Below are 13916 nucleotides of genomic sequence, written 5' to 3' on the forward strand. Positions count from 1 at the left end.
ACCAATTTTCATGTACAGTGACTGTGGCACAAAATCCTTGCAAGTGAAGCTGTGTGAGACGATTGTGGCTTGCAAAGAAATTATCAAAGAAGATTTCGTGATGTAATGCTTTTTTCAACAACAGACAATAGGTTTGTGACCACCTTGGACCAAGGGATATTGCTGGCTATTGCTCACTCTTTGCTAACCGATTTTACAGGTTTGTTTTGTAGGGATATCCATAAAAAAGCTAACACCCATGCTGTGTATCAAAATAAAATCAGTTTTCGTTGGATAAACACTTCGCAGTTGTGACGACCAAAGAAAAATATCATTGGTTTGTTCAAGGAAAATTTGCTGAAGTTTCGTGTTCATGGCAATCTAAAAGTGACCTCGTTTCAGCTATTTTTCTCGCTTTCCTGGAACTCACTATTATTCTCAAACTGTAGGCTTTTCTATATCTTTCAAAATATGTAGCCGCGTATGACTTGTACACCTACAGGATTGACTAGGTTGTCTGACCGGGACTGGTACATTCTTTCACTGAAAATGAAATGATATCTTGATACTAGCACAATTCCCAAAAAAAGTGTATCTTTAAAGCTGATTCTGCTGTTTCCCATATGATCATAGCACGGATAGTTTCGCTCTTGAACTGACAGATAACGTCGAATTTAGACATGTTTATCATGCGACTTTCTCCAAACCTAAGTAGTGATTCTGACGGAGGATATTCAGACTGTGCTATCTGTTTCCAGTTTGTCTTTTTTCCAAGGTTCAGATTTCTTAGTTTCGAGTTTTGAAGACTGTCCTTATGATATTGTTGGAGTTATTTTCCCATAATAGCTTAGTAGTAAGTCGTTTTCAGCATCAAAATTAGAAGAGATAGAAAGACTGAATGGCGTATCTCCAGCTTCATCGTCTGTATTGGCAAAATCAAGCTCTATCATCCCTGCATCATCACTTGAGAGATCATTGAAAGATACTATGTTGTCCTTGCCCCCCCCCCCTTCTTTGTCACTGATTACTCCCACATCAGGAGGAATTATGAACATATCAATATCTTCTTCGTCATCAGTTAGTTCGTCTAGTGCAGAGACAGCTTCTTTAACAGATAAGCATTGTTTGGGAGCAATATGCAAACTAAAATATACTATCAGTTTCAGATCCATAAGACATTTTGTGGTACCTAGACACCCAACGTTCCCACTCGGGAACACTTTTAGTTATCTGATAATGTGCCCTTACTCTGTGGATATTTTAATATAAGCTGTTCATAGATTCTAAGGTAGGTAAGTATAAATAACTAAAATACCAAAGCAAGATCGTTCAAACACTCATGTTTGGCGGTATTTTATCTGAAACTATTGGAAAAAAAGAATTTTAGCTAGATTTTTAAAATATCCTGAAAACTCAAGCGATTCTAATTCAAGGAACATAAAATTCGAGGATGTTGCTGATTAGCCTTAGATTTCCACGAAAAGCTTAAAACTTGCCAAATCTGGTACCTTCTATGCAAAAATGATTAAATGAGACGGTCCCAAATGGGAACGTTGGGTGTTAATGGGTTAAACTATTAAGTCCTCAATCAGTTTAAAAGCGATATAACTCTTGGTTCTTTAAAAGTACCAACGCATTGCGAAAAGTAACCCAGATTTGTGGACTGACCTGTTGTTCAGGAAGCTAAGTTCTGACTTTGGGCAAATATGAGTTAAGTTCTCACTCAGTACAAACATGAGCTAAGTCCTAAACCAGTTCAGAAGCAAGTCGAGTCCTGATTTGTTGAAAAAAGACCATTGGTTTGATATAGTAGCGAACCAATGGTCTTCTGACATAGCCAATTGATTTAAAAAAGAAAAGGAAATTGATAGTGATGTATGATTGCACATCATCTATATTTGAAGTTCTTAAGAGGGGGATGGTACTGATGTGGAAAAGTACAATTTTATACCCAAAATTTCCAGCTTTCCACAAGTCTTCTAATAAACTATATTTAAGAGGTAGAATATGGGTGCTGCAGACTGATAGCTCTTCGCTTATTACAGAAAAATATTTTCTATTCTTGTGCTTACTAGCAAAAAGTGGAGACGTATGGGAGGGGGAGGATCGTGTGAGCAGACAGTGGTTTTTCCAGAGGTAAGGAGCCAAATGTTACCAGGAAATTTGTTTTGTTGATATTTAAATAAAAATATTGGGATTTTCTTTGTATTTCATGCATCAAACAGTTCATGGGAACGAACTGTACGTAAGGAGCGACTCGTGCTAAGAACAACCAAAATATAAAGGAGGAGCCTTGATAACAATGAGAAGAATTGGCTTTTTATGCTGATTCTAGATATATAAATTTCATTAAGTTTAAATTTACCCAAATGAAGTTACAAGCTTGAGAAAATTTGCCTTACTTTCAAAAAACGGCAAAAACCCCCTATAAAGGCCACTAACTTACATAAAACTACACCATATAATTCAGCATATCAGGGAACATTATTACAGAGTTTAAACCCCTATATAAAAAATTGTGAAATATTGAGTTTTCTCCGAGAAGGATGACGACGGATTCGTTTTTATCTGTTTTTCCATCCATAGTATCAAATCAATTTACCCAGAATATCAGAAGAATGCCTACCAGACCAGACATTTAAAGCTCTATTGAGCTTTTTAATTAGCAAAAAAGATAGTGTCAGAGCAAAGTGGCGTTTTCTACTATTTAGTTGAGCGGAACCGCAATTTTGGCCCAATGATTGTCAAAAAGCAACAGAGGAAAATTATAAAATAGCCGGTCAATTTAAAATTATCGAAAATCTAAGAACTGAGCTTCCAAGTTTTAGAAACAGTAATGTTGGTCAGTGGCACGTTCCTTCCTAAAGATACACGTAGTCCGTAGAAAATAAAAGGTCAATTTAGACACTTTTTAGCTGTCCTAGCCAAGTGGTTTCCATGCTAGGCTCGACATACTTTGTCCGTGAGGATAGGGGTTCGGGTTCTGGTGTATGGTTATTTGGTTTGAAACGGAAGTCAGTGATGTTACTCTGTATGCTCAGCCATAGTCGACCCAGTTCTAAATGGGTACATGAAGAAATATAGGAAAGGTAAACAAGAAGGGTGTAGAAAAGTAAAGGATGTCTGCCCCCTCCCCCATATCACACTTCCTGGCTGAAAAGCAATGAAACGAAGCCCCCCCCCCGCAGAAAATACCCCCCCCCCCGCGGAAAATACCTCCCCAGAAAATAACCTCATGGGAAATACCTCCCGACCCTGGAAAATACCCCCCGGTAAATACCCCCCGGGAAATACCCCTTTGGAAAATAAGGCTTTCCAAATTTAAGAATTTTATTTGAGTTTTATTTTTTAAATTTCCGTTGGGGGAAGGAATTTTGGTACTTGTGTATTATGCACCACTCACTCAAGTTTACGTTGTGTAAAATTCGAGAACACCCCGGTTTTTTCGTTAGTTCCGTTGTTTCTTTAGAAATAAATTTGGGCTATAGATTTGCACATTAGGGGGGGGGAGGTAAAGTATAGAGGGTCTGCATGCAAAATGTGTTTGGTACAATTGTTCTGCATATTAGGTAGATAAATGTATTTTAAAGCCAAATATATGGCCATGAACACAGTAAAATAACACAAATGAAAGGCACAAATAATATAACACTTTGATCAGTGATCATCATAAAACACTTAAATGAAAAACTACATTAACCTAGTAATAGTACTTAATACTTGGAATAACGGTCATTGAAAAAAAACACTTAGCACTTGGAAAAAACACTTAAATGAAACATTACATTTACTTTATACTGGGATTTTTTTTTTTTTTAAGTTAACAAAATTTCTAGATACCTCGCTATTCTTCTGTAATTTTAAAGTGGCCGTATACCTAGAAAGGATTTTTTTTTTTTTTAATTAATATATCCATAAATTAACTAAATGCAGCTGGGCCACGATGTAAAAATTTCATGTAATAGTCCAAAGATGCGGAATCAGTTCCCATTATATCGTTAAGCATTTCTAGAGAAAATATTTCCCTTTGAAGACATGACTCTAGAAAATCATCATCTAAAATTAACCACTTTTCCAATTTTACTAAGTTTTGTAAGATTTTTGGTTCTCATAGCCAGCCCTTCTCTATCCTGACACTCTTCCTACCGATTATAGCCTAAGAATTCTGCTAGTAACAAACTTACTCCTTTTTTATAGATTGCTTCAGATTGTTTTCTTCAATATATTTCACTAATGCATTTAACCCGTCTTGTAATCTCTGAATATGTGTTATATTCACTTTTGCTGCAAATCATAATTGTTCTTCCGACTTGAATTTTGCATAATGATATAACATATCCTACATACATCTTGTCCCATTCTAGGTGTAGTTGGCAACCCCTTGTAGTTTCCACTGCTACTTTAGGCACTCTAGGGACCATTTCGCTATTGCTAGCGCTTTCAATATCCAATAGTATAAAAGCATCCATTACAGTATCCTCGATGTTGACACACTGAACTCTTTTCTAATACTGAAGCAAGAATGCGTCATCCTCTATTACACCTGGTCATTTTAAAACAGGGTTGTGTCTTCCATGGCGTCACGGGAATCCCGGGTGTTGCAGAATCCAGGGATGTTGTCGGAATCCTATGGGAATCTGCTAGGGAAGTTGTCGGCTCCAAAAAGCCTATGCTACTTATCCTTAAATGCATCTTCTGAATCTTTTGTTAGGGTTGTGGCTTCCTCGTCAAAACCTCAGATGAAACTCTTACATCTAAACCTTTTGTTTTCCAGATAGCCCTTGCAACTGATCAATCTTCATCATTTTTGGGTGACATAAACAAAGTTGAAGATCACTGTAAACAGCTACAGAGTGAGAAAGACCAACATCTTGAAGAATTTCTTATGGCAAATGATAAATACCAAAAAAAGATCGAAAATATCTTATACAGCAACTTTGAAGAGAGACAGAAGATAAAAAAAGAACTAGAACCAGAAATAGATGATTTAGCAAATGAAGTCGAATCCTTGAAGGGTAAATGTAGTTTGAATGCACAGAAGTTAAATTACCTATGCAAGTTCTTGGAAGCCAAAGAAGAAGAAGGTAAAATATTGACAGCTGGCAACTCCAAAGAGATTGCAAGGTAAAATGGTATGCTTTTTTTACCTTTATTAAACGATTATAAATTCAAAAATTGTAGAATAATGAGTAGGGCTAACGCTGCCCGTGCCTACTAAAAACCAGAACGTAATTTTCCCTTTGAGGCTGGACGGTATGAAAACCAAAAATTAGCTATGCAGAAGAGATATTACCGTACAAAATGGAGCGGTTATCTTTTGATGAATATAAACGGGTTTAGAAGGCAGTCCTTATCTTAATTCAGCAAAATTGGAATAGCAGGGGACCAAGCTGTCACCTGGTTTTAAAAGACAAAATCGCAAAAAAATGGATAGATATGAAGAATTACATTCGCTCTCAGCACTAGCCTTTAGTCAAGTTGAGGAAAGACTAGTAATTTAAAAAGGGAACAAGAATAAATTAAAAATACGTAAGGACGATTGATAAAACATTTACAAGAAAGAATATGCATATTTTAGGTAAATTATTTGACAATTCATAGATTATGCAATTTTTGATTGTTTACACGGGATGTGTCATTAGGAAAGGGAAAAATGTTCTAACCTGGTTGTGTCGCAAAAGAGCACGAGTCTAAATGTGAAACTTCAGTGGATGCTGAGGGGTATTTCTAACTAAATAAAAAACCACTGTGTGCATCCTGGTTATATGGAAGGAGGAATAAAATTTGAAAATAATTATTTAGATACAAAACCATAAGGATAATTGATAAAATATTGACAATAAAGAATACGGTTATTTGGGGGCAAATTATTTGGCAATTTAGAAATCAATCAATTTTTCGATTGTTTACGCACCGGACATTGAAAAGGGAGTGGAATGTTTCAACACACATGTGTTCCAAAAGAGTAAAGGTGTCAATGTGAAATGTTAGTGAATGTTGAGGGGTATTTTTTTTTAACTAAATCAAAGGACACTATGGCTTATAAAAAAGGCGTATCTGTAATACCTTAGGAATAGCTAAGGGTTTTAACTTGAAACTTTCAGGCCCCCTACTGTTGCCACTTCTGCAACAGCTTCGACTATTTATTAATTTGACTGCAACTACTTGTGACTCTGGCCACTTCTAATTGCGACTGCTTTCAGGTAATTTTAAAAGGGTTATTGATCAACATCAGAGCATATTATTTGCATTCGGGTTGTTAAAAATTTCTATCAGCAATAGCCTTAGAACAGCTGAGGGTATTAAGCTGAAACTTTCATGGCTTGTTGAAAGGGATGTTGTAAAGTAATTGAGGGGGGGGCTACAAATCTGACAACTCAATTTCATATATCTGTGGTGCCTCGTCCCCAACAGACCCTGGGGCAAGAATGAAAAATTACGCAATTTGTCGATTTTTTTTCCGTGTAGTATTTATAATTGAGAAGGGGGAGGGCTATATCCTGGGTATAACAAAAAAAAGATGAGGGTATTACGGTGAAACTTCATGACTTCTTTACCATTTTGAACAAAATGTCTAATTTTGATCAAATGTCTTCGGTTGGAATCGTAGAGGAAATGAAGACGAATACCGGTGACTGCAAATTTGTTGTTTTCTGCTAAGGGAAAAAACACGATCGTCAGCTTTTACCAGTCGCTAGTTTACTTAGTTTTGATGAGAATATGAAGGATGCGTCAACAAAGAAAACTAATGGTGTAAATCATGCGTTTGATAAACTAAAAAATCATCCCGATGTTTACCGGCAGTTCTTTAAGAAAGGGCAAGGTTCAGCAAAAGATAGTTAGTTATCAGATCCCATTGCTGATCACCGTAGCCTTTTGGTTACTACAGAGAATGAACTTGCGGCTACTAAGCAAAATCTAGCGAAGGAAATTGAGAGGAAAATTAATGAAAAGCTGAATAAATCGACCTCAAAAACTACAGCTAACATTCATGCTAAATTTCCGGTTGAAACAATAGTCTTTGAAATATATGATGCGGTTCATGTTGAGTTTCAGCCTAAGTTTGAACTGATAGAAAAGCATCTGAAAACCTGCATGCACAAAATCGAATTGCTACAAAACCGCGTTAACCAGCTTGAGCTCAAACCAGACGACATCGAGCAGGAAGGGAGAAACGATTCCCTGCTTTTTAACAGGGTGAAGCACATTTCCTCACAGAGTGTACGTGATGCTATGAAACACGTGTTGTTCGTGAAGATGGGTCTGACTAACGTTACTGATTCAGACACAGTCGGTATTCAGCGGTTTAGTGTTGGATCTAATAATGATCAAAGACCAGATAAAGTTGCCCCTGTTCTCGTGCAGTTTCAATCTAAAGAGATAGCCCGTCATGTTTTTAAAGCAAAAAAAAAAGCTTAGTGGCACAGGGCTATTTGTAGCCGAGAATCTCACAAAACGAAAGCGTGATCTTTTGAGCGCTTCGAGAGACAAGTATGGAAATCGTTGTGTCTAGTCCGATCAAGGCCGCATTTTTGGGCGTGAAATTGATACTGCCCCGATCTGGCGTATCTGGTCGATTGACGATATTATATAGTGCGTGTTTTTTTGTATTTTGTTTTAATGTTTATGACTTTGTTTTTTTTGTTCTTCTTTTTTTTTTTTTTTTCTTTTTTTTCTGTTATCGGAGGGGTTTTCCACGGTAACCGACATGCAACGCGTGTTTATATTTTGTTAAAAATTTTTTCTTGCGGATTTCTAATTGTATCTTTAACGGTATTAAAGTATTTGATTAAAATTGTGTTGCATGTCGATAAGCGGAAAACGCCTTTTATTGTAAGATTTCTGTTATTTTTCTTCAGATGTCTGTCGGCAATATGAATAAAAATTATTCCAGATCCCGACTGGAACTTCTACAGAGTAAACCGTTTCGTATTGAGAACCTTCTTTCGGTACCTATAGCCAGTGATCTAACTGGCCATGTTTTTGGTCCGCTTCGCCAAAGCCCGTCATGTTTTTAAAGCAAAAAAAAGATTAGTGGCACAGGGCTATTTGTAGCCGAGAATCTCACAAAACAAACGTGATCTTTTGAGCGCTTCGAGAGATAAGTATGAAAATCGTAGTATCTGGTCTGATCGAGTCCGCATTTTTGTGCGTGAAATTGATACTGCCCCGAACCGGCGTATCTGGTCAATTGACGATCTTATATAGTGCGTGTTTTTGTATTTTTTTTTAATGTTTATTACTTTGTTTTTTCTGTTCTTCTTTTTTTTCTGTGATCGGAGGGGTTTTCTACGGTAACCGACATGCAACGCTGGTTTATATTTTGGTAAAAATTTTGTCTCAGGGATTTCTAATTGTCTCTTTACCGGTATTAAAGTATTTGCTTAAAATTGAGTTGCATGTCGGAAAGCAACAAAACCCTTTTATTGTAAGATTTCTGTTATTTTTCTTCAGATGTCTGTCGGCAATATGAATAAAAATTATTCAAGCTCCCGACTGGAACTTCTACAGAGTAAACCGTTTCGTTTTGAGAATCTTCTTTCGGTACCTATAGCCAGTGATCTAACTGGCCATGTTTTTGGTCCACTTCGCCAAAGTAAATACCTGTATTCAGCTGCTAGTGATTTTGATATTTGTAGTATGTCATGGCTTAAAGTGGCTCAGTGGAACTATCATGTATTTTCTAACCACCATGATGTTAATAATTTTCTTTAAATTTTTAAAGGTAATATTGATTTTCTTGGGATTTGTGAATCTTTTTTTACTAAGGAGAATTTTCTCTCGTCACATTTTTTTCCAGGGTATCAAATTGTTGGCAAATCAAGGACAGTAATGAGGGGAGGAGGTTTGGTGTTTCTTGTGAAGAATGGTATTAATTTTACAGTTCTGAATGATTTTTGTTATTGGAATGAAGGTAGGCTGGAAATATTATCTATTGAAGCCCAGATTGATAAAAGAAAGATTTTGATATCTTCGGTTTATCGTCCGCCTAGTGCTACTCCGGATGATTTTTTTGGGGATTTTGAGCAGTTTATGCTTCGAAGAAATCGCGAGTGTATTTTTATTGGTGATTTCAACTTCCATCTGCTGAAACTGACCGGCCCTAATTTATATTTTTTGAACCTGATGCTTTGTCATGGCTACTACCCAACTGTTACTATTCCGACAAGGATTACAGAACATTCGGCAACTTTAATTGATAATATATTTGTTTCGTCTGACCTCATTGCGCAATGCCATTCAGACGTGTCAGTTACTCCAGGTTCGGATCATCTCCCATCAGTTTGAAAGATCAGATCAATCTCGAAGCCTAAAATAGCTAAAGAGAAATGTCTCTCACGGGAGATGAAGGCCGAGAATCTGAAGAAGTTCAAGGATGAAGTGAGTGTGCTGTCTTTGCAAGAAGTGACGGATATTAATGATGATCCGTCTCGAGCATTTGATAAATTTATGGATATTCTTGGTCCAATCTATGATAGGTGCTGTCCTGTTCTTGAGATCCAGAAAAGAAAGAGAACCCCCCGTAAGCCATGGATTACCGATGAAATTACTGACCCAATGCAATTGAGGGATGACCTGTTTAAGGCATACCTGAATTGTGAGTCTGATAGTAGTTGGGAAGCATTTCGTAAGGTTCGAAATAAAGTAAATTCCCTTCGCAGAAATGCAATGAAACAGTTTTATTCTGATAAGTTTGAACAACAAAGAGGTGATATGCACGGTATTTGGAAAACTATAAAGAATGTGCTCGGTACTTGAAAATCTTCAGCTTTCCCAGAAAAAGTGGAAATTAACGGTCATAGTGTCCATAATGAGAAGGATATTACAAATGAATTTTGCAAATATTTCTCTAGAATTGGTAGTGATATTTCTAGCGAGGCAGGAAAGAATAGTGACCAGTTTTCGGAACAGGAATTCCTTGACAACCGAGGCGAATCCCAGTCCTTTAGTTTTGTTGAGTGTAATCCGAATGACGTAAGTAAGGCTGTCAAGTCGATAAAGTCAAACTCTGCTGGAATGGATGGACTTAACCTTAAGGGTTTAAAGTTGTAAGTGCTTACCTCCTACCGGTTCTCCTATACCTAGTGAACCTATCAATGAGAAAAGCTGACTTTCCACGTGCGTTAAAACAAGCTAAAGTGATTGTACTGCACAAAGGAGGTGACAAGAATGAGTTATCAAACTATAGACCAATATCAATTTTACCTTTATTTTCTAAGATTTTTGAAAAAGTTATTTATTCCCAAGTTTATTCTTATTTACATTATTTTGGATTTGCTAGTGATAGTCAATTCCGTTTCAGAAAGCGTCACTCAAAGTTGCTCGCAATGCATCACCTTTTAGATAATTTGAATAATGGATTTGAAAGAAATTTAGTTCCTTTAACGGTATTTATTGATTTGAAGAAAGCGTTCGATACAGTTAATTTTAATATACTTTTGAAGCGGTTAAAAAGTCTTGGAATTAAAAATAGTGCTCTAAGTTGGTTTGAATCTTATCTTTTCGGTCGGTCTATAAGTGTTGTGCACAAAGATATTGTCAGTGAATTGATGTCTGTTACTTGTGGTGTGCCGCAGGGTTCCGTTCTGGGACCTCTCTTGTTCCTAGTTTACGTAGGTACATTGCGGTATTATATAAGTGATGGTGTTGTTACTTTATTTGCTGATGATACGGCTATAACTGTTTTTGCAAAGTCTGTTTAAGAAGCTGTTGAAAAAGCTAACCATGCACTTCAGTGTCTCCGCGTATTTGTGAGTGTGAGCTGCCTCGCTGTTAATGCAAAGAAAACCAGTTACAGGTTTTTTAGCAGAACTGGGACTCTTTCCTCACTGGATTCGGTAGTTGTATATGCCTGAGGTTATTCAACAAGTATATGACCTCCATTACTTGGGTTTTCGTATCGACTGCAATCTCAGCTGGAAAAAACACAGTGAGATAGTATCAGCTAAAGCTGCCAGAGGACTCGGGAAACTGAGAAAACTGAAGCATATCTTTCCTCTGTCAACCCTCAAGCTCATTTACAGCGCTATTGTAGACTCTTATATTAGGTACGGATGCTCGGTATGGGCCAGTAATTTCATCGGCAGCTATAAAAAGATACAAATTGTTCAGAATAAAGCAATCAGAGTACTCGGAGAGATGTGCCATTGTGAAAGTACTGCCCAATCTTACAAAAAATTTGGCATTCTGAATGTTGGGCAGCAGCGTGATTATCAGTTATCAGTTTTTGTCTATCAGTGTCTGAATATGTTATCTCCTGAGTACTTTTGGAATGTATTTTCCCGCAATTCTCTCTACCATGAATATTCTACACGAAATATTGACCATTTGGTCAGTGAGATCCGACATTCAACAAGGTCAAGTTTTGCTTTACGGAACATAGGTATTTCGGTATGAAATGGTCTCCCGGATAGTATTAGGGCGGCCGATAACTTAGTTTCATTTAAGAAAAAGTCAAAGAATTTTTTTGTTGAAAAAGGAGGATAATTTCTGGAGATTGGGGGGGAGGAAGGGGGGAGGAAGAGGCGAGGATGGAGGAAGAAGGAAGGGGGAGGATGGTTAGAGTGTGACAATGTAAATTGTTTTCTTGACTTTTTTTTTTCCTTACCTTTTTTTTTGAAATAATAAGAATTTATTAATAATTATTATTGTTTTTATTTATTTTTGATTAAAGTGCGATTAGAAGATACAGCCACCAACAGGATTTTTTTTTAAATCTTAATGTGGTTGTCTAGTTATTTCTGATGTTTGTTGAATGTTTTTTTTGGTAAAGTAAAAATGTCTATGTCTATGTCTAAGAAGGGTAGCGAAAAAAAGGCTTGGGAGGGAAACGGGCCGGCATCAATCCCTTTGACTCTTATAAAAAGCACTAAAACTTTCAATTTTCAGCTGAATAAGCACCTTCCAAAGTTTCTACGACAACTCCTTCCACGCCGAAAAGGACTAATAAATTGAAGCCCTATTGATCTCTACTTACAATTTGTTTCAGAAATTTTTATTGAATACCGCCAACAATTTCATCATTTCAACACAAAATTTAAAGAGGGCTATGGTAATAAAAGGATTTATTCTGGTACGCAAAAATTGAACACAGTGAGTGGAGAGAAACGACACACCCTATAGAAATAAAAAATACGTAAATCATTAGGTCGTAACAAAATATAATGAGCAAAACACATTTCATACCTCTTTCCCTACATAGCATGATCAAATACAAGAAAATGTTAGTTACTTAAAAGAAAAACAATACTTTGTTAGTATTAATTATTCGGTATGGTATAAAAAAAAGATATAGAAACAGTGCAATTCATCCTTTCCTCAAATCTAAACACTTTACCAGGAAAATTCTTATTGCAATTAGAAAATTTATATATATTGAGTTTTTAGACTTGCTTCTAATTTAGCTCTGTCCAAAATAATGTGAAAAATAGGGGTAAACAAGGATTCTACAGTTGAAAGTACCCAACAGAGTTAGCTTTGGGAAAACATTTGAGTAAATATAAGTATTCAGCAAAAACATGCTCTATGAATGATGATAAATCAGAGGAATCGTTCCTCTCCAAGGGCACAAGTTCTTTCACATTCTTGGCCCTCTTGAAAACTTTACATCCCAGGAAATGATAGAGTCTCCTGAGGTAAAACCCTGTTAATGTCCTCAAGTGAGATCTAGCTATTATGTTTATCCTCTTTTCGTACTAAGGATCAGGATAAAAACTAAAACGTCAAAGTTGGCTGTGAAGTTCACTTAGTTATTAGGCTTTTAGGTTGAAATTTTTAGGGCATGATGATGGGGATGTTCAACTGATATAAAGGCAATACTTACATACAACTACACTCTTAAAAAAATGTTTGAAATTCGACAAAAAATTTTTGTTATGTTTATCAGCAAAAATCACACAAGGGTTCTCGGTATTAGTTGGAAAAACATTGGATTCAGAGGGTAAAATATATTGAGAATTGGTATTTTTAAGAACAGGATAGCAGCTTCAAAAATTGTCTAGTTAAGGAAAATCACAAAACAAATGTATTACGAAACAAAATTGCCTATTAAATTTTTATGCAAATATAATATTTGTAGATAAATTTTTGTGTAAGCACTTTGTAGATGTGTAAATTAAACTTTTTTCAACTCATATCAACCCAAATTTTATACTCTCTTTTTTACTCAAAAAGACTATTAGCTTCTTTTTTTCTGTCGTAATTCCAACCTTTGATTCGAATTACTATATAACATACTAATTTAAATGTTACCTTTATCAAATTCAATATGATATTCTAAAAAATTTGATCTAGCATACAAATCCAAAGAATATGGACTAATAAAGCCTATTTTCGTTGGGAATTACATATTTTCTACTGAAAACTACATAAATCTTCATCTACACTACATGAAAACTACATAAATCATTTCAAAAATTTGATGGACCCCAAACACAAATCAAAATTTCAACGAAAATATTGACCGGTTTAAATTCCAGCAAAAAATTTGTTGGAAATCAAATTTATTTTTTAGAGTGTACTACCACTCCTACTGTCCCTACTCCTACTAATACTCCTACTGCTACTAATTAGGCTATTACGGTATTATGGTGGTATAAAGGTATTACGGTGAAAGTTTCAGGGAATATTGAGAAAAAAGATTGAACTAAATCAAAACACACTATTTGCATGCAAGCTGTCAAAGGAGCCTATCAGTAATATCACAAGACTGATGTCGTTTATTTAATTGAAAACTTATTGGATATGTTGAGGGGGAGGTTTGACTTACTCAAGAACACTATGTACATGATGCAACTCCTTCTTCTGCTGATACTGCTAGTGCTGTTGCTACTACTGTTATCACTATTACGAATACCAACTCTTCTACTACTGCTGTCAGCGTCTCCTGATCTTTTACATAACCTCCTTGTACCCTCTCCCCCATATTCAGGAGCTCT

At 36.1% G+C, this 13916-nt stretch overlaps 1 protein-coding gene across 1 annotated transcript in view; it reads left to right on the top strand.

Moving 5' to 3' along the window:
• LOC148952287 (dynein regulatory complex protein 1-like) overlaps positions 1-13916 on the top strand; it is a 130935-nt gene that overhangs the window by 45129 nt on the left and 71890 nt on the right. Inside the window, exon 5 of the mRNA XM_089088914.1 lies at positions 4754-5103. Coding sequence (XP_088945040.1) covers positions 4754-5103 — 350 coding nt within the window. The remainder of the gene's footprint in view (positions 1-4753; positions 5104-13916) is intronic.

Source organism: Artemia sp. Qi Xiang Cuo, chromosome 5 (assembly GCF_049724085.1).
Source record: "Artemia sp. Qi Xiang Cuo chromosome 5, ASM4972408v1, whole genome shotgun sequence".
NCBI lineage: Eukaryota > Metazoa > Arthropoda > Branchiopoda > Anostraca > Artemiidae > Artemia > Artemia sp. Qi Xiang Cuo.